Source organism: Amphiura filiformis, chromosome 5 (genome assembly GCF_039555335.1).
Source record: "Amphiura filiformis chromosome 5, Afil_fr2py, whole genome shotgun sequence".
NCBI classification, from domain to species: Eukaryota; Metazoa; Echinodermata; class Ophiuroidea; order Amphilepidida; family Amphiuridae; genus Amphiura; species Amphiura filiformis.
This window is the reverse complement of record NC_092632.1, coordinates 32,880,508-32,903,590: the sequence shown is the minus strand read 5'-3', so window position 1 is coordinate 32,903,590 and position 23,083 is coordinate 32,880,508. Positions and strand designations below refer to the sequence as shown.

Here is a 23,083-nt window from a genome sequence, read left to right as displayed (position 1 = left end):
AAAGATACAAGTCTTCCCTTGTAATGTCATTTCTCTATTTTCCCATGTTTTGTTTTAATCAACAAACTCAGTGAAATCACCTGTAAACATTGTATATAAAATAACATTGTAGAAACCGCCACCCAGTGAAAGGTGTTGAAGTGTAGGAAAGTATGCCAGGTAAATATGACAAATAGGTCAAATTGCTCAATTGGTTTATCTCCTTCTTGCTGCCTGCCTATGGACTATTCCAGTTGAAATCCATACACCCCTACGGAAGACATGGCTTTGATCTCTCATACAGGGGGTGTAGATTTTAAATGGAGTCACCCAGTTAGGTAACCCCATTTGAAATTCACACCCCCTGTGTTGAAGATTAAGGTTGTGTGTTCCATAGAAGGTGTTGGGATTTTAACTGAAATAGCCCTATAGGTTACCCACTATACAAAATTCAAGGGAAATGATGACCAAGTTAAACCCTGGAATAAGCCATAAGTTCAACAGAAACTGTTATCATGATTTTTTTCTGCGGGGTACAAATTGTGCTCTTTTAATGCTATTTATCTCTTGCTTTTCAGAATTCACAGAACATCTTGTTTATTCTATACATCTATTAAACCATGACATTAACATAAATGTAATATGTTTGTAAATCAATTTAGAATTTCATCACACTTAAGGGCTCAGATAGCGATGATTGTACAGTATTTTTTGTGGGACCTGAGAGCACATCTGACACACCAAATTGCATTCTGATTTTTTTAAATTGACGGTGGCAATTCTTTTACCTGTTTAAATCTCACTTTCACTACCCCCAAATCATGACATTTCAACAGTGGTAGGTATAGCTTACTGGGGGTATGTAAGAAATGTCTTAGATAGAAACACTGATTATATGAAATGAAATCAACCACCACCAGTGGTATGGAGTCTTACATTGATTTGAGGAGATCAATTTATTGGACTATACAATTGATCTTATTATCAGATTTAGGGAGTGTCTCTGATTGCTAATGTAATTATCTACACCTATATCACATTATGAGCTAGCCGATGTGAAAGCTATGCACCCAAATATAGCCAGCACTGCACTCTATTTACTTCAAGTCTCACTTCTATCTTTAGATACAAATTTTCAGGAGACATAATGTGCTATCTTCAGGAGCAGGAATGTAAAGTGGCTTTTAAGTAAAATGCTTGAAATTGGCCAAAACCTGTGTATCACATTAGTGACCCAATTGCAGGAAAATTCCAAAACATCAAAATGCCTGCAATCATGCAATTGCAAGAAAATGATATCCCTGTAGGATTGTCTTGACTATCTTCAGTAGAAAGCATGCTCTATCTCCAGTAAACAGCATGGGCTATCTTCAGAATGAGCTATCTTCAATAGCCATTCATTTAGCCTAATTGTCCCAAAATATCACAGAGAGTTAATTATATCCAAGGTTGGTCTGCATCTCCACTTTTCCCCCATCAATGGGGACTACTTTGGTAGCAGTGTGATTTTGTTTATTCATTATCCTGGAGAAATATTGTGACTGGAAAATATTTTTGTTCCAAGTTTCATCAAGCACAATATTTTAGCAGCATAAATTTTGTAAAAGAACAATCATTTTGTTGCATGTAATTTGTGTGTGTTTGAAATATTTCTTTTTCCTATTGGCCTTTAAAAAGGCCTATAATATTTGCAAGCATGACCATTTCACAAATCCATGTCAAGTGGGATAACCATTCATATCATAATCATCAAGAGTTTTATGCCTTTTTTTGTTTGTTTTTTAAGCCCATTTTTGATCCCTGGGTAGGGGGGTCAATAGACACTCATCCAGTTAAAGGTACCATATGATGAAATGGGATGTAAATCAGACCATCCTCCTTTGCAACTTACCCATAGACTACTACAGACTATTCACCAACAGGCAAAGTCCTAGAATCACATGTTAATGAGGACCTATCCTTCTACAGAGTGCAAGAACCGAAACTGTTGTGTACATACCTTTTATTTTTACGGTCTTTCATGTACACACGAAAACATGCATCGATTTATCACGTAACAGCATGATTTGTTAGGCATGCACAGTTAAACGATCGGCCCTCATATGGCATACAGCCAGGGACTTTGGTTGTCGGTGGTCTGTAGTTGTCTGTGGACTTACCAACTATAGCGGCACCTGTATTAACACTCAACATGCTTGCATGTGATGAAGGCTGGTTTATTCTTGTAGTTATTTGGTTGGTTACAACTACCTGCAGGTATCAAGAAAATATACAAAAAAATGGAAAACTGTTGAATTTTAATATACCATTTTAACAACATTTTAACAAGGGCACATGAAATATTCAAGTTGAATGCAACACATTATCAGAATTTATACTCTCTAAATGTGAAAGAGTGAAAAATCACTCAAAAAGAGTGAAATCTCACTCTTTCTAAGAGCTGTCTGAGTGACAACTCTTTTAGAGTGAAGGTCACTCTCAAGAAAGAGTGAAAAAATTCACTCCGGAAAAGAGTGAATCAGAAAAGAGCATTTATTTATTTATTTATTTATTCATTTACGCCTATTTTATATACAAGAATATCACAGCAGTTCGTAACAGCTACTATGTGTTTTAAATTGTTGTGAGGCTAGGCCCCAGATTAGGGTAGGGCCCGAATGTGTCGAACTTCAGTGTGGGATGAATGATGAAAAACTAGGGATTTAGTGAAGCTAATAGTCAAACTGTTCAATGGTGTAGGACATAACACTTGGCAAATACCATGTTTACAGACCACAGTCTGGAGAAGCGTGATGCTTACCTACATAAGCTTACATATGCGTACATGTAAACCGGCAACTGGGCCGGTAACAAACTGCTCACATATGATTTAAGCTTACTGCCGCTGTTGTCTCCAGACCAAGTGTATACTTGCTACGAGTTATGACCTACACATAAATGTAATCACTATTGAGTATGCTGTCTATTTCTTCATCAAATCCGCTTTCTTTTTGCCATTCATTCACACACTGTTCGCCATCTTGTTACACAAGTTCAACAAACATCGGCCGATTTTCGTAGCGCTTCTGATTGGCTGACAGTTCACTCCAAGAAAGAGTGAGATTTTGCGCCACTTTTGAGCGAGTGAGGCTCACTCAAAATCATGCGAGTGAAATATGTGTACTGTTTTCACTCTTTTAGAGCTAAAACCTACTCTTTTAGAGCTAACTTAAATTCACTCTGAAATTCAGAGTGGTTTTTCACTCTTTTACATTTAGAGAGTAAGGCTAAAAAAAGGTTTGTCTCTCAAACCCTTGTGCGTAAGTATGTGAAGCCATCCTATGGCATAGTTATATATGCACTGGGTATTAGCTTAGCACCTAGTATTTTTGCCTAAAGCCTTAACATGATCATCTGCCTAGGCAATACTTTCAAACTGACCAATCACTATGCCTGGAATGTGAAGCATTTTACAATGTGATATCTGCTTATATTATGCCCTATGCACACCACAAAGTTCTACTTAATTTTGTGTACACAAAGGTAGGGAAAACACATAATTTTTACGTTCTGGAAACTATCAGGGTGCATTCAAGCATTTCCCCCCAAAGCCCCCTCCCAAAGGTAATGCCATTTTCAATCTCCCCAGCCTCAGTTATTGGAAACATGAGCTGCTTTCAACATTTGATACTCTAGCATGAAAATGTGAGAGGGAAAAATGACTGAAAAATCTTGTTTCACATATCAATGGTCAGTTAAGCCTCAAAATCCAAGGAAGACCCAATTTGTTGTAGGTCATGTTGTTAGCATTTGGCAGCTATGGAGAAGTAGCAGCAGGTTGTTTATCAAGGATGAGGCAATTGGTACGCCTCACTACCACCTCTCTGTGTTGCATGTAAGTGAGATTAGCAGTTGATGAAAATATATACGTCACTACCAATGGGAAATTCCAGTTGAAATCCATACACCCCTATGGATATAACAAATCCCCTATGGAAGACATGACCTTAATCTTCTACTACACAGGGAGTGTGAAAGTCAAATGGGGTACCTGAATGGGTGACTCCATTTGAAATCTACACCCCTTGTGTGGGAGATTAAGGTCATGTCTATATGGAATTCAACTGGAATTGCCCAATGAGGCAGGTGGTTACCGTCAGTTCAAACTTACATAGGAGAAGCAAAATGAGTTACAAATATGTGCTCAAATACAGATGTTTCATTTAATCCTTTTAAGAATTTTGCTGGATTCTGGTTTAGCCTACATGAGCGAAACTTACTTTACTCAGCATTTGGTCATGTGTCCCCATCCTTGAGACAAATTCCAATTAAAGCAACACTTGCTGCGAAGGCTGCCCTCAATATTTTTCTAAATTTTTACATGATTGTAATGTAATTGATTAAACTAACATACCCTGCAAAAACCAAGACTTTACATGCTGTATTTTTGTCACAATCCGAAATTTTGAATTACGCACAGGAACCGTTGTTTAATTATTATGATGGAAATATTAGTTGAACACGTACACCATGTTCATAACACAGTACATACATGGCGTGCGGGACGGTTATACACACATCAAAGGGTGTAACACTCATTGGCGACATCTGCGCTGGTGGTAAATTCCCATTTTCTTTGCTTTGTAACCTCTGTTGTTCGGCTCAAAATTAAAAGGGGACATATCTGAAAGTAAAAAAAAAAAAAGCTAACATTTTATGGAAAGGAAATACTAATTTACTTTTGGGGCATTCACCCACGTTTTTTAATTTCAGAGATATTCCCCCATTTTATAATTACCAGTGAATTCTCCATTTTGTTTTTAAACTCTTATGATTTTACCAACCGAGAAAGATGTTTCAAGTCCCTGCTGGTCCTGCTTTGTTGTTTGAGAACCAGCCTTGTTTTTTAGTTTTTTATATTGTAGGTTGGGAATGTTTAATTTGAATTTAAGGGGGTACTACATCCCTGGCCAATTTTGTGCCTATTTTTGCATTTTTCTCAAAAATTGTAGCACATATATGTATATGTATATTATATGTATATTATAGGGGCAAGGACTATAACTACAACTACAACTACTGTACTGAAACTTCAGCAACTCAAAGCAAGTAGTTATTGTTTTATTGATCAAATATTGGTTTCCCCTCATTTTTTACTGTAACTCCACAACTGTTGTCTGTGCTGAAATAAAATTTCCAGTGCAGTAGTTGTAGTCCTTGCCCCTATAATATACATATCTTACTTGTTCCCAATGTGCTACAATTTTTGAGAAAAATGCAAAAATAGTTGTGTTTTCTATCTCACACTGCAGCCCATCACTCAAACATTCTTATTCCATGTGTAAATGGCTCCAGCTGTTTGAATTCTAGAAACAAAAATGTGTATCATAGTGACCAATAGAACAGTACATGATTTCCAGGTGGTAACCACCAAACTTCCATATTAATTTGATAAACTATTATATTTCAGGTCTACTGAGATAAATACAGGTTTTGACCTGATACCAAAATATGCACTTTGATGGGACTGTCAACTGGTCACACACCTTTTATAGAGAAAACAACCGTTTGCTTTCTACTGAAGACAGCAATATTGCCTTACTTTGAATAATGCACCAATATTATGTATCTGCCACAGATAATGTAATATTAAAGATTGTACTATCTACTGAAGACAGCAGCACTATGTGCTATGTACTAAAGAGAGTGCCATGTCCTTTCAACTAGAGATAATAAAAAAATGTATGTGTACTATCTACTGAAGACAACTCCAGTGTGTTCAATCTATTGAAGATAGCTATACTGTGTTCTATCTACTGATATTAGCTTCAATGTGTTCTATCTACTGAAGTTAACAGCACTGTATTATATCTACTGTAGTTAGCAGCTCTGTGGGATACCTACTGAAGATTGTTACAATGTGGGCAATCTAGTGTAAAAATGCTCTAGTGTGCTCCAATACTGGATATAGCAAAAATACATCTCTTTATATATTCCAGTTGTATCAACAAGGCATGGCATAATTGTCTATATCCATCTAGTATTCAAGGTAAAATAAGGATTTCCATATGCATGCCAGCAGCTGCTTTAAAGAAGCACATCTCACCAATGCCAATGACCTGTACATAATGTTACATGATCCAACCAAATGGTTTGTTTGGTCATGTGATATCTAGTCTCATATTTTTATTTCATATTTGACAGACTACAAAATGACATTAACTCCATTGACATTGATATTATGGTTCCTGATATATTGAAATTCTTTCACAGACAACAATGAAATACAAGCCAGTGGCATAGCTAGGGGGTGGGTACCTTGGGGTGGGGCAACTTCTTCTCCTTGTGGGACATCTTTCTCCTGGCCACTGTAATATTTTAGATTTTAAGTCTTTTTTGCCAAATTTCGACAATTTCTGTCAAATTTTCCCCCTTTGAAAATTGCATTATCCCCTTTCAGAAAACCCTGGCTATGCCTTTGCAAGCCAAGTTCAATACATCTTCCTGTCATTTATCACAATCAAGGTTAGTAGCAAATGACTCCTTTTGCTTTTAGCGGCATCACATGAAGATAATGTCCAATGTGGTGTTAATGATGAGCTAATATAAGCAGCATATCATATTATGTGATTTCATCAAATGGTATCAGGTTATGCCTTACTGAGCTAAGATGAAAATTCTATTGGAAGAAAGGGTATGGAGTAATGCAATTGCTCTGTGAAAGAAACTTGAACATGACACATTAAAAGTGCATTGGTTAGTAGGGTAGTGCATTGATTGGTTAGTAGAGTTCTAGGAAGCATTAGGACAAATGAGACAAGCTAGAGAAATTTGGAATTGCTGAAGAGAGATACTACTTGACAGGCAAGGTTGAGTGAGACAGTGTACCAAAGCTCAATAATTGAAGCTGTTATCCCTGTTGGATGGGAACAGTGTCCAAAATTATTTGTATTATGCTTGTCTAAATAAAACTGGTTTCTCAGCAGAGAAATAATTTTCATTAACTCAGCTTTGGGAGGGAGTATTCAGGCTCCGTCTTCAATTGTTCCACCAATGGGCTTTCTCCATTTCATTTGGTAACTGTGACTCTTTGTATGCTGGGGTTTCAAATCATCACTCTTTTGTCTGCAATTGCTCTGAAAGGATCAGGATAAATTTGATAATTGATGATTTCTCAGTCTAGGGTGTATCTTATAGACTTTAATGATCATCTACAAACAAAAATATTTAAAAAAACATCAAAAAAGGCTTCCTTCTACTCATGACTATTATTCAAAAATAAGATGTTTTTCTTTCTTCTTCTTCAGGCTAATAAAATGCTTCAAAGTCAAACTTATAAAATGAAATAAAATGAAATAAAAGTATGGTTGCAATGGACTAATCCAGTTGATATCCACGCCCCCTGTGGAAGACATGACCTTAATTTCTCACGCAGGGGTTGTAGATTTGAAATGGAGTCACCCATTCAGGTAACCGCCCCGGCCCCCCAACCATGAGAGTTACCAAATCTTTTAAAGACCCCCTTTGCAATGATTTTTCATCAAATTCACCCCCCTTTTTCATGCAAAATCAAGGACAAAATTTGGCCAAAAACAACCCCATTTTTGTGGTTTTCAATGACTAGAATTTTAAACACCCCTTTTCAATGACTAGAATTTCAAACACCCCTTTTCAGTGACACTAAATATTGACATAAAATTACCGGATTTTCCCAAGTACCCCTTTTATCCAAATTTTGCGGACATTGCAAATTAAATACCCCCTATTTTGCTGATTTCACAGTCAATTTTCGCGGCCTGTCCAAATTAAATACCCCCTATTTTCCCAATTTCGCGGTCCTCGCTACTGGTAAAAATTACCCTTTTTCCGTGCTATTTGGTAACTCTCATGGTTGTCAACTTTTGTGTTGAGTTGGGGGGCCGGGGTAACCACATTTGAAATTAACTCCCCTTGTGTGGGAGATTAAGGTCATGTCTTCTATAAGGGGTGTATGAATTTCTAATAGAATAGCCTAATTTGCCAGATGTCTCATCATATTCACCAATTAATATGCACCATCCTTAATGATGCAAAATTAATACTGGTGAAGTCGTGCCTGCCCAGATATCACGACACATTGACATTAGCATCACAATCAAAATGCTTTTATTTCCAGAGCAGCTTAATCTATGTTCCACAGGCAGGTACTACCAGACACCGCAGAATCACTGATATGTAAGATTATAATTGCTTTCTTATTTTTGTGTAAAAAAAGGTGGGGTGACCCGATTTACAGCCTCATCCCCTTCTTTACTCCATCAAAATGCAGATATCATGGTATCAAGTGAAGGATCATATTTGTCTCATAACTCCAGTGAAATTATTAAATCTGAAATATGTTTTGTTTAGGCCAGGGCTTTCCTAACTTTTTTTCCCGTGACCCAACTTTCATGAGAAAAATATGATGTGACGCACAGCATATTACTTCTACTTTCGGCTGAACTGCAAGATTTTCGCTTTTCAGCCTGAATGATTTTCATTTGTTTCTTAATGAAAAGTCTTCAGTTTCAAAATCAGGGGTTTCCCCCTCAATTCTGTACATCAAACATTGGTACACATGACCAGTGCAATTACTCTGTGCTTTATGCACATTGAGAGACAAAAGAAGCAGGAAACCTACATCCTTTTTAAGGAGGTGAACCTCTTCTTTTCATTACACAGTGTCCTCCTTTTATTTCATTTATTTTTTTTATTATTATTGTTTCAGTCAAGGTCTGCAACCCCAGAAGTGCTCAGGAGTATTGGTATATTATTATATTTCCAACATGGGTACATATTTATACGACAATACTCCCGACTTCTGAAATTACTTTTTTAATCATGGGTGATCAAATCTTGAACCAGTTTTCCATTATCATAATTGAATAAAACATATTTGAGTTAGGAGAGAGAAAGATATAACAGTGTTACTGTCTTCTGTAGATAATAAATTATGCTGCTATCTTCTGCAGATTACAGTGCTCCTATAGTGTTGCTATCTACTATATATATCATAGCGTTATTATCTTCTGTAGATAACACATAGTGCTGCTATCTTATGTATATAGGTGTTGCTATTTTTTGTAAACAAGTCTTGCTATCTTCTGCGGATAACATAGTGTTACTATTTTATGTAGATAACACTTAGTGCTGTTATCTTTTGTATATAACGATGTTGCTATCTTCTGCATCTGTTGATAACAATATTGCTATCTTTTGTAGAAAACTGTAATGCTGTCTTCTGTAGATAACCGTGTTGCTATCTTCTGTAGATAACAATATTGCTATCTTTTGTATATAACTATAATGCTGTCTTACCCATAGACAGAGAAAGGAAAACAAAAGAAAAATCACATTTGCCGCACATATCAAATAAATATTTTGGATCCATATCGGATGAAATCTGAATGTGATGTGATTTGAAGGAGAAAACACAAGCCAACCTTTCTTTAAAAGGCTTGCCCCTATTGGTCCACGAGACAACCCGACCCGACCAAACACGCTCTGTGATTGGACCAAACCACTTGTTGCCACACTCACTGAGCTAGATCGTATGACAAGGACCTCACTGGGTCAAAGCATGATGACCTTTTAAGGTCACCAAAAAGGGCGATACCATTCTCTGCATAGGTAAATTGGTTTCTTCCAGACAAGCATTCAGAAACCTTATTCTGTAGATAACAGTGTTGTTATCATCTGTAGATAACAGTGTTGCTGTCTTCTAAAGATAACACATAGTGCTGCTATTGCTATCTCTTGTAAATAACAGTCTTGGTATCTTCTGTAGATGAAATAGTGTTGCTATCTTCTGTATATAACACACAGTGCTGCTATCTTCAGTAGATAACAGAGTTGCTGTCTTCTGTTGATAACACATATGCGACCAGCTCCAAGAAAACCCGGAACAAGTCGCCAGGCATGTTTTTGAGTTATAGGCTTTTAAAGATGACATTAAAAATTGACCTTGGGACTGAGTGGACTTTCAAATCCTTGAAAGTACTTATGAAAAAGAGGTTTATTTAATCAATAATTGACAGTTGAACTATGACAATCCCTATTCAATCCTGTGTAAAGCAGGAAACTAATTAGCACATTTTATTTCTCAGAATAACAGTTCGGCAAAAATATCATGATATCATTTACAAAATTCTCCATATCTTGAAAAGTATTGATGCTATGTGTATAATTTTGGTATCATTTTAAAGCTTATTGCCCCATACTTACATTTTTATTCAAATCATGAAATGTCAAAAAATGCATCTTGTTCCTGGTTTTGTCAGAACGGGTCACATATTAGTGCTATCTTCTGTAGATAGCACAGTGTTGCTGTCTTTTGTAGATTAAGTGTTGCTGTCTTCTGTAGATAAAAACATATAACGATGCTACATGTAGCCTCTGTAGATTCTTCAGTCAATAACACATATGCTATTATCTTCTGTAGATACAATGCCGCTATCTTTTGCAGATACCACACTGATATTTTCTGTAGATAACATAGTGTTGATATCTTCTGTAGATAACACTCAACTGTTGCTATCTTCTGTAGATAACAATCAGTGTTGCTAGCTTCTGTAAATAACACATAGTGTTGCTATCTTCTGTAGATAACACATAGTCTCATGGGCCTCATGGAAGAACAGAGGATACCTTAAAACATCCAACCCAGGAAAAAGAAGAAATAAAACAAACAAACAAATAGTGTTGCTATCTTCTGTAGATAACACTCAACTGTTGCTATCTTCTGTAGATAACAATCAGTGTTGCTATCTTCTGTAGATAACACAGTGTTGCAATCTTTTGTATATAGCACAGTGTTGCTGTATGTTGTAGGTAAGTGTTGATGTCTTTTGTAGATAAAACATAGTGATGCTATCCTCTGTAGATCAGTGTTCCTACATGAATCAAATCCATGGGTTCCTACAGTCGGAGGACCGATTACACACATTCGATGGGTGTACAGTGTTCCTATCATCAGTCAATAACACATACAGGGCATAATATAACCAGTATCCCATCACATTTTGCTACACAATCTAGATCGATTGCTATGCAATCACACAAACATATGTCATTGCTAAACATAATTATTGCAATACAAATAAAACTTTGTCACAATTTTGCTATGCAAAATTCTGACACTCAATTATACCCAGAACACATAATGCTGCCATCTTCTGTAGACAACTAACATATATTGCTGCTATCTTCTGCAGATTCCACACTGCTATCTTCTGTAGATAACATAGGCCTATTGTTGATATCTTCTGTAGAAAACACATAGCGCTGCTATCTTCTGTAGATAACACACAATGGTTGCTATAGGGTCCAAAAAATTATTTACGAAATGTAAAAATGTAAAAAGGTATGTATAGCCCTATTTGTTTTACACATGTTGACCAATTTGTAGCGTCACACATCATTGCGTTCAATCACAATGGTTATTTGTGTAAGAAAAGAGGCTGTTTTAAAAGTTGCACCCGAGTCCATAGCAGTCAGGTTTTCTTGAACAAACACATGAATAGACCTGGCTGACTGTATTGTTTGAGAGTTGAATCCTATGGACTCAGATGCAACTTATAGCACTGTTTAAAACGGTTTCTTTTTTTACATAATGAACCATTATGACTGACCGCAATGACGTGTGACGCTATAATTTGGTCCATATGTGTAAAACAAATAAGGCTACCAATACCTTTTTACATGTTTGCATTTCTTCAAATATTTGTTGATTTATTCTAAAAGTATTTAGGGGGAACTTATAACTTGTGTGGACCCTATATCTTCTTTAGATAATACACAATGCTATCTTCTGTAGCACTTCAATTATGGCGACAAAGTTTCATGAAACTAGGAGTCCACGTGAAGTTCATCATCTCTTTCGTCTTCAGTTTCCCACAGCTGATCGGATATCAAGTATGTGTAAGTAAGCAATATAAGAATGTAGGCAACCTTCAAATCATGTGACTCCAACAGTCTAAAGCTTCAGGGTCCGGAAGACCGCGAATCAAGTAAACATTGCTAGAGTTAGGCAAACATTGCAAATAGACCCAATAATCAGCAGCTCAAAGAGGCAACCTCCTTTGCAATACAACATTTCTCAAGAAAGTTTTAGTTGGAACATCCGGAAGACTATGAAGTACACAAGTTATAAGAGTTATCATGGTTATATGAGGAGATTTTGCATTTGAATATAGCGCCACACCAATCAATACACTACACACATGTTAAGTGAAACAGTGTGCAGCTACAAAAATGGTTGGTTTTATTCAAATAAGTATAACTCGGGTTTGGTGCAGGCAAATGCGACAATTCTTTTTTTAATTTAGACGTTCAGAATCTGTTCTTTTCAATGACATTTTAATTTACAGCGGATTGTTTCTAGATTTTGAACAAAAGTGCCACAAACATGAGTTTACTTCATTTTGAATCACCCTGTAGTCTTCTGTAGATAACACATATACCTTATGATGGATAGCATATCATTGAATGTGTCTGTCAATATATATTTTAGGGCTTTTGATTCATACTTTGCAGTGCCATTGCTTATTCAAGGAGGACTGTATGCTATATGTAATCAGTACTAACATCTAATTATAAACATAAAATCTGAAATTAACACTCAATAATAATCTCCAATATTTCAGTCTGAGAAATCACACACAATGACATATGTACTTGTACATTAGCACACTGGATATGAGAGTCATTAGATTTTTTTGCCAGTAAGTGCATTAGCTGAATATTAATATACGTGCCTGTAGGCCGCTACACTTAATAGAGGTCAGACACCTATGCTATGACGTAGTTGTCAGGATTCTGACAACTTCAAACTTTGTATATGGCTTATCAATCTAATTTCACGGCCTAGATATTTTCACTTCATATGTAAGTCAGCAGGATTGTCATGCTTCTCTGATATCTTACTAAATTATTCCTATTCAAAGGTAAAGATACCTGTATTTATACATATCTATTACATGTCCATGAAAATGCAACCTGATGAAGAACATGTCGTAGTAAACTGAAAAAATAATATGGCTTTTTGGTTTCTAAGTTTATATTATTATATTTGTAAATGTGTTGGAAAGCATTTGAACCTTGTGTTCTCTCTCACACTTGTTTTTCTTTCTTCCTCTTCCACTGTCTATCGTGCCCTCTTCTTCCCCTCTCACTCTTACTCTTTCTCTCTATATTATACATGTATGCAGCATTTACCATTATCATTTAGTAGATGTGTAGGCCTATATTTTTATCCCATTGATCGATAGCCAGCTGGAAATATTTTCAAAACTGCAGCTATCTTCAGTAGATAGCACACCACAGCTATCTGCAGTAGATAGCATACTACAACTATCTCAGTAGACAGCACACCACAGCTATCTTCAGTAGATAGCATACAACTATCTTCAATAGATAGCACGCTGCAGATATCTTCAGTAGATAGCATGCTGCAGCAATCTTCAGTAGATAGTACACTGCAGCTATCCTCAGTAGATAGCAAACTACAGCTATCTTCAGTAGACAGTATGCTACAGCTATCTTCAGTAGATAGCATGATGCAGCTATCTTCAATAGATAGCATGATGCAGCTATCTTCAGTAGATAGCATGCTGCAGCTATCTTCAGTAGATAGCATGCTACAACTTTCTTCATTGCACTGCAGCTTGTATTGATATTAAGTTGATGTCTACTCAATGTCTACTAAATGATAAATTTGTTATTCCCTATTTATTCTCATGTGAAATAAACCATAACCAAAAAGTGTTTATAATACGTTTCTTACATTTTTTAAAACCATTTTTGTGTTTGCTAGGTAATAATAACTTTCAATAAGTAATATAAACATTAACAAAATTCCTTGCATTTGTTGCAATGTGAAAATTCATTGATGCACATATTAGGACTTTACCAGTACAATGTACTATATGGTACACTATAGGCACCTGGTCAGAGATTTGTATTCATCAATGCTAGTTTAATATTTCAAGGAAAGGAAATCTATGATATCGATGTACAATGATCAGATTGGGGTACACAAGAGAGATTTCTTCTAATGTTAATTTTACTATTTTTTTTCTTATATGTAATACAACATTCATTTTAAGAACAATTCTGTTTTGTCAGATGAAAAGTACTACTAAATTTCCCATTTTATAAAAAAAATACTGTCAGTAGATGGCAAACAGTGCAGCTATCATCTTCAGTAGATAGCATACCACAGCTATCTTCAGTAGATAGCACACTGCAGCTATCTTCAATAGATAATACAATGCAGCTATCATCAGTAGATACCATACTGCATCTATCATCAGTAAATAGCACACCTATTGTCAGTAGATAGCATATAACAGCTACCTTGAGTAGATAGCATACACTGCAGCTATCTTTAGTAGATAGCTGTATCTTCAGTAGATAGCACACTACGGCTATCTTCAGTACAGCAAAATACAGGTATCTTCAGTAGATAACACACCACAGCTATATTCAGTAGATATGCTGCAGCTATCTTCAATAGATATCATGCTGTAGCCATCTTAAGTAGAAAGCATGCTGCATCTATCTTCAGTATGTAAAACATTGCAGCCATCTTCAGTAGATAGCATATCACAGCTATCTTCAGTAGATAGCATGCTGCAGTTATCTTCAGTACATTGTGCATTGCAGTTAACTTCAGTAGACAGCACACCACAGCTATCTTCAGTAGATAGCATGCTGCAACTACTTTCAGTAGATAGCATATACAAAGCATCTACCCTCAGTAGATAGATGTATCTTTAGTAGATAGCATACTGTAACTACCTTCAGTAAATAGCATAAACTGCATCTATCCTCAGTAGATAGCTGTATCTTTAGTAGATATATACTGAACAAACTGCAGCTCTCTTCAGTAGATAGCATACTACAACTATCTTCAGTAGATAGCACACTGCAGATATCTTCAGTAGATAGCATGCTGCAGCAATCTTCAGTAGATAGTACACTGCAGCTATCCTCAGTAGATAGCAAACTACAGCTATCTTCAGTAGACAGCATGCTACAGCTTTCTTCATTAGATAGCCCACTGCAGTTATCTTCAGCACATTGCACACTGCAGCTATCTTCAGTAGATACCCCACTGCAGTAGATAGTACACCTATCTTCAGTAGATAGCACACTGCAGCTATCTGCAGTATATAACAACCTGCAGCTATCTTCATTAGATAGCACACCATAGCCTTCTTTAGTAGATAGCATGCTGCAGCTATCTTCAGTAGATAGCATGCTGCAGCTATCTTCTGTAGAAAGCATGCTGCAGCTATCTTCAGTAGATAGCATGCTGCAGCTATCTTCAGTAGACAGCATGCTGCAGCTATCTTCAGTAGATAGCATGCTGCAGCTATCTTCTGTAGAAAGCATGCTGCAGCTATCTTCAGTACATATCACACTGTAGACATTTTCAGTACATAGCACACTGCATCTATCTTTGGTAGATAGCACACTGTAGCTATCTTCAGTAGATAGCACACTGTAGCTATTTTCAGTAGGCCTACATAGCACACATATCTTTAGTAGATAGTTACCATTTATCACAGAATTGAGTCAGATCATATACCCATTGTATACAACATGCATTTTGAGAACCCTTTGGACAATGAGAATGTTAATGTTTCAGTACATTACACACTGCAACTAACTTCAGTAGATAGCATACTGCACTTATCTTCAGTAGATAGCACACCACCGCTACTGTAGAATTCCATATACAATCATATATGCCTCTAAATGAACTATAATATTTTATTTTGAAGGTGTTTGCCTTTCTTATCTTTCATCAAAAATGCCTTTATTTAGAGGCATAGGTCTATATGCTTGTAGATGGAATTCTACAGTATATCCAGTATATAGCACACTCCATTATCTTCAGTAGATAGCACACTGCATCTATCTTCAGTAGATAGCATACTCCAGCTATTGTCAGTATACAGCATGCACTCCTTTTTATAAAATTTGATTGATCTAAACTGTGTGGTTCCAATTACCTAGACTGAAGATAGCAGGACTAGGAATGTACATTATATAACAGCAATGACTAGTTTGCTATCTACTGAAGATTGAACTGTATGCTAATAAACTAAAGGTAGCAGAACTGTATACATGAAATCTACTGAATATGTCTAAACCATGTGCTATCTACTGATGATAGCTTTTGAAAACTCATTTTAATTTTCCCATTTTTTTTTTCTGAATATGATTGAAAATGGCAGATTTGCAGATGGAAATTCTCCAAACTCCAAAGCAGCTATGATGTCTAGTACTTTGCACACATTCCTGCATGTGTTCCTCTACGAGGCATACATTGACAAGAATTTAAATGACATCCAATGTGCACCACCTATTTCTGATTGGGAGGAAATAATATAATGATGTTAATAATTTGGTACTTGGACTCAAATACTCATGACCTCTAAGAAATGCTTGGCATGGGGTTGTGTATAAATGGTGTTATATGGTGATGTCATACATATTTTGTTTTCATTTTCAACAACACGAGTGCTATAACAGAATATGCAGGCTGTATCAAAATGATTGTTACCCAACAGTTTCCAGTGATTATGTTTAAGACTGCCTCATCATAATGCAACATAAGATTCACCTTAGAATAATGTTTTATAGAAAAACATTTTATAGAAACATTTAAATATAGGGCTATATAAAGAGTATGTTTTAAAAATGTTTTTTGATAATTTAATGCAAAACTTTCTAAGCAGAATGCTATTTAAGTGTTGAAAAAATACTTTGTAAAAATGTTTGCCCAAAATAATTTACAATAACGTTTTAAAAACGTGTTCATGACCTTTATATAACCTGACATTTAAATGTTATTAAAATATTTTTAAATAAAAGTTTAAAGAACATTTTTGTGTTTGCTGGGTTAAGACAGGAAACTATAATTGATACTTGTCATTTTAAGATGATCTAAATGTGCATATTGAAGCAGTAGTTTATTTTCAATAAATACCACAACTAATGTGTAAGAATTGTTCCAGCAAACACAACATGTTTTACAGAAATTGGTGTTGAATTGTTGGGTTATATAAAGGATATATAAGATTTTAATAATATTCAAAAACATTTTTGACAACTTGCTGCAAACCATTCTACCATAATGCTCTTTAAGTGTTAACAAATTAATTTGCAAATGGCATATTTCATGGCAAACATTTTGCCATGAAATATTTTACAGAAACATTTTGTTGGCAGTTTAATAATCCTGATGATAGTGTTTTTTTTCATATAAAACGTTTTACAAAATTTTTTACGACCTTTATATGACCCAATATATACATCGTTTTGAGCAAAACCGAAACACGTTGGTAATGTTTTTAAAAACATTTAAGTGTTTGCTTACTGGGATTTTGATACAGCCTCAAGACTCATGTACATTATAATTATATTAAATTTGGTTCATCGCATAAAAATCGCATGGGTAGAGATGTCAAGGTACTTTTCATTGCAGTAACTCATAAATTCCATTACATCTGTTGTCTCTAGGTGAAATCAACTTGAACGGATTACTAAATCTGTGGAGAGCAAATTGCACTTTTTGTACAAATATTAATTTTCTGTTACATCTCCACCACATAAAAGTGCAACACACAACATTATGAAAAGTTACACAAGTAAAGGAACTAATCAGATAAAAGAAAAAGAAATTAGTACATAGAAAACAAAACATAAAGGAGCAGAATCTGGATAACGAGAACTTGATACAGCACTATCTAATAACCAAGTGATGGGGTTTTCAATATATGTATATAAAAAAGAGAAATGAGAGATGCCCCATTATGAGCATGTATTATGAAGGCAACTTAGTATTATACATATGGGATGAAATTACGCTAAACATTGGATATGCAACTATCATGTGCTGCAATGCAATTATACCTGAATGGAAAGGGTCTGTACAACCCAAATGAAAAAAAATGCACATTAATTGTAAAATTATTTGATTTAAGATAATCAAAAAGTCATTCCTTCGTATACTTTGTAAATTTATAGATAAAACACTTATCTTTGAAGTTCATAGCTTCTGGTCTCTTGAAGTATGACAGAATAGCAGAATTTTTGGAAGAAACTTATTTGATATTTTCACATGTTTGTATAATACTGAAAAGTAGACATTTTCATGCTGCATCAATGCACTTTTTGCATTCCAAGCTGCTACCCCAGAAATAAAAAATAAAAATGCACAAATAATTATATTCCTTGTGTATAGGTCAAAATAAGGAAACTGAGAATTGTGAATTTAAAAACAAGGGAAACAGTTTAAAATTTGCAAAGCACAAACAAAGAATTGCGCAAAGATTGCCACTTTTACAGTGAATCAAAGGATCTTCAAACCTAAAAATGACACCGAATGATGATGAAAATAATTTAAAATTAAATGTGATTAATATGAAAAAAATTATTTCATTGTATAAGCATTTACTTAAGCATTGTTGTTTAATTTGTTTCTTCTGACTGGCCCAGATATGAAAACTTCTGCCTAATGGTGTGTACGTGGTGTTAGGGTAAAAATCTTCATGGAACATCAATTTTCATGGTTTTCACACTAGCTACACAACTATCAAATAAACAAAATAAAAATGTGCAAATCTGTTCTTTTATGCATAGGTAATTATAGGTCCATCTACAAGATGGCACAATTTGATGAAGCAAATATATTTAAATTGATACTGAGATTTGGCACAACATAATCATGCAAAAAGTGTTTCATTGTTTTCAGCCAACAAGAGTATGAAATGATATATGAAAACATTTTACTTGAAAATGAATTTGACATTTTGTTTTACCTTTTACAGCTTTCTGAGCTAAATTTTCAACACTTTTAAATATCAGTTTCAATATCTCAAATTTCATTTAGTACCAAGATGTACATTCTGCTAAACAAAATATGAACAGTACAAAGTAAAAGCTGCAAATTTTAAATTACCCGTTACCAATGTTACATCATCTTTGGCAAGGTTAATATTCATTATTAAGAATTTTTTTTTCAAATAATCTAAATGTTTGCCCTGCTTAGCCCGCATCCATTGATAGGATTTAAAAGACTAATATTTTTACTCCAAACATCTAAAGCAATTGACATCTCTGCTAATAAATGTGTAGCATGTACATTATTATAGTACTATTGTTATAGAAATGGTGTATACAGCGGTGTATTCTACCATATAAACAGGCAGCATGGTGAAGACTAAGACAGCTATGCCATTGCTATTTATCATTATTCATCTCATGGCAGCATTGACTAAGGCAAAGCAAGCACCTAGCCAGCTTTGATTTGTGTGGCGTCGTCTTCGTCGTCGTCGTCGTCCCATCCGCAGTGCGAAAGACCATACTCACACTCTTATGCATGTTGTACATGTGCATGGCTGCACCTGGTTGGTTTGAAACACAGTGAAAAACGTTATGAAATTATTATCATCAGATTCCATCTCATTGAACTGGTCTCAAATACACAGGGATCAGTTTTATATTGTAAATTCTCTTGAATATAATATGAAATCCCATTTTCACATCACACCATATCCATTTGCTAATATATAAATACTACGGTACTGGGAAATGTAAAAGCGTTTAAATACGAAACATATAATATGTTTTTAAAAAAGCTTGCAAATAGCATATTATTTGATATCGTAGCCAGGATTAAAAGCAGAGATGAGAGCAGGTGACTATAGAATATTAGGACATAAAATCTAATAGTAGAATTGACTGCTGCATAGGTTGGTTCCTCCGCAGTCTGCACTAGGGCATAATGTCAATATATGCATTATACCAACTGACCAACCTATCTAGGAACCTACCATTTCATACAGTTATTAGGGGGGAGAGTACTACACTGAGGGAAAAAATTCATATGGAATAAGGATGATGGTGATGATAATTAAAATGCTGTGCTGATTTGACTGTGTAATAATTCTTGTGACAAAAGCATTTTTGTCTTTATGTATGTGTGTGATGGTCAACTTCTCATTTGATATATTACTTGAACAATAAATTAATTTACATTACATCATTTAAGAGAGCTCTTATAAAAACCTCCCCTCCCCAGCAGAGAGCAAACAAATTGTAGTGGCATAATAATTTGGATAGAATCCCTTATGACATGCAATTAATTTACATGATTTAGGGCTATGCCTACACATATGCAGTAGCATTATGCAGCCTCTCTCCAGCAGCCTTGCCTGTACATGTATGTACGTCACACTGCATGCACACATATTCACACTGAGAATTTAAAAAAGGAAAAAAAAATCTAAGCAGTCGCAGGCCGCAGTACTCATCACACAGGGAATGGATGGTATGAGCTTCTAATCATCATCATCATCAGCTGGTGTGTGGCATGTGTATACCCTAACTAAGCTATGCACGGTCCCCTTATCTGCGCAAGCAGGCAGGCTAACAAGCATTGCATCAAATACCAGGCCTTGCTTATAAGTATCACTACACTCACTTGCATGAGGAGCTAGGATAGCAAGGCGATTGAGTGAGGAGGCACGCAGGATAGAGCCCCTTTTTTTCTATTCATCTCTCCGTCTATACAGAAGCTAACTCCGCCAATGTACATGTATCACGACATGAGATAAAACTACATGGACTGCAAGGAGATTGTACACAATATTTGGATACTAAAATCGTCTGGTTTGACAAGGATATATGCTGTGCACCTAATGTTTCAGTTTGATAGCACATATACCTGGTTTATTCTTAGCCATACTGATGTCGCTATAGCTTGTTTGATATGATATATATTAGTCATATAATTGTGCAATTGTGGTAAGCGATAAAATTATGCTTCTTCCCTGTATATGATGTACCACCGGAATGATGCAGTATAGCTAAGTCCCACCTCCATTTTGGATTACTACAACTACTGTGACTACTGCTACTACTACTTCTATACAAAAATTTCTTCAATTGTTTTTTCCTTGTTATTTTGCTTGTTGATCTATTTTTACAATTTGAATGGATATGTCCACATTGACAACGGCTGCTATTGTAGTGGCACTAGCCTCACAGCCTATTGTCAGGTCCATGTGACTTGAACATGGCTGCCGTAGCAGTTGTTAAGGTATGCTGGCCATGCTACAAGAATATGCCACTGATGGCCATTCTGTGACTCCTACTTGTACTGGTACCTGCAGCTCATGGCTGAAAATGGGCCTAGCACCAAGCTTTCCTATCGAAATGGAGCCAGTTTCGTTTGAGCCAAACGAGTTCTTTAGTAGTACAGGCACTCGGAGGATCATCGGTGATCAAGAACTCCGCCTCCACTGTCAGGAGACAAGTTTTCACCAGATTCATGAACAAATATACAAAGGCATGATCGAGAACAGGAGGAAATTTCAGATGCCAAAAGAGCATCTGGAGGTAGTCAATTTTGACGAACTGTGTAGGCAGCATCCGAGATTCACTCCGGCGAACGTTGCCGAATTTCGGATTGAGTTTATACAATGCGATATTGATAAAGATGCATTACTAGACTTTAATGAAATTTGCAACGCTCTGGATAGATTAGGAGACAATTCCGAGCATGATCTTAGGTATAATTGTTATACTGAAGCCATGACTGCACAACTAAGCAAAGTTGACTTCCGTGATTTCCTGGTGCTTTGTGAATTGATATGTCAATCCCGGGATGAAATGGATGCCTGTGCGCTTCCCTATCAAATATCCCGAGAAGCATCCCCCGCCAAACCATCTAAGAGCAACAGAAAGCGAAGTCGAAGTCGGAGTAGAAGCAAGAGCTCAATGGACACACCAGGGAGTACTAGGAGCACTAGACTCAATAACGGACCACCAGACAATATATCGACATTGGAAAAATTGGATAAACTGGATAATGAAGAAACTTGCAAATGTCATACAGCATCCAATGAAAAAATTTTACCATCGGAAAATACACCGAAACACCATCTAGAAGTACAAGGAACACCTAATCGAGTGAGATATAATTCCTCAGCAGTAGCTTCAGGGGATGTTAGTGATGAAGACTTTCCACTCATTAATCAAGATCAATGGGAACCACATGGACGCAACCCATCCAACTCGCAAGGATACCCAAGGTAATTATCATTCTAATATATTTCTTTGTGTTTAAAATCAGGTTGAAATAGAAAGACAAAAAAAATGCAGGGATCGCTTAAAAAATGAGGAATTGGTGACACATTTCATGTGAAATTTCACCAATAAAGGCAGTGGCGTTAGACTTTCACAATCAAAGGGGCAGCCGGGGGCAATCTGCCATCAGGGTAGCCATAGGGGTCCAACTACTGATCCTCCATTGATACATGTACAAACAGTCTCACTCATTTGGGAGGCAAGCAGGCGATAAAGGTTCCAATCAGGAAGCTCCCACCCAACCCCCTCCTGGTTATGTCATTTTAAAGGGAAAGTGGTTGAAACAAGGTTTTTGGTTTGTGCAAAGGTAATGTTGTATTTTGGACCTTTGATGCAAGTTTGAACCTTGACATCTCCACTACACCACAGAAAATATTGATATTTCAGTACAGCTTTAAAATATATTTGCATGTTAAGGGAACGGATAGCAACGAACGGATAGCAACGTTTGCACAGTATTTTTTGAGGGACATGAGAGCACATCAGACATATCAAATTGAATTCTGAATACGAGGAAGTGCTTCTGATATCAAATAATTTTGATATTTTTAAATTCGCGATAAAATACAAATTTTATGGCAAATTATTAAAAATTTATTATTTTAGGTCTTTTGGGAAAAAAGGATACATCTTCAATACGAAAGGTTAAAATTTTCAATTGATGGTCGGCTTTTCCTCCTAGCTACATACACTTAAGTACATATCATTTGATTTATAAAGTTGACTGTTAAATATAAAAAAAAAAAAAAAAAAATCAATTTTTAATAATTTGCCATAAAATTTGTATTATATCGTGAATTTAAAAAAATCCAAATAATTTGATATCAGAAAGACTTCCTCGTATTCAAAATGCAATTTGATATGTCTGATGTGCTCTCAAAGTAATCTCCCAGTGTTGCTGGGTAGGTGGTAACTTGTCTGATCAGCAACTACATGTAAGCCT

The 23,083-nt window shown here is 35.8% G+C and overlaps 2 protein-coding genes across 3 annotated transcripts in view; one reads left to right on the top strand and one right to left on the bottom strand.

The window, feature by feature from the left end:
- LOC140152997 (DNA repair protein RAD51 homolog 2-like) overlaps window positions 1-23,083 on the bottom strand; it is a 241,438-nt gene that overhangs the window by 53,897 nt on the left and 164,458 nt on the right. Inside the window, exon 8 of the mRNA XM_072175567.1 lies at window positions 2,139-2,229. Within this exon, the coding sequence (XP_072031668.1) occupies window positions 2,139-2,229 (91 nt within the window). The remainder of the gene's footprint in view (window positions 1-2,138; window positions 2,230-23,083) is intronic.
- Window positions 20,178-23,083, top strand: part of LOC140152996 (uncharacterized) — a 97,370-nt gene continuing 94,464 nt past the window's right edge. For both annotated transcript variants that reach the window (XM_072175566.1, XM_072175565.1), the window contains exon 1: window positions 20,178-22,085. In XM_072175566.1, the coding sequence (XP_072031667.1) occupies window positions 21,094-22,085 (992 nt within the window). In that variant the 5' untranslated portion in view covers window positions 20,178-21,093. The remainder of the gene's footprint in view (window positions 22,086-23,083) is intronic.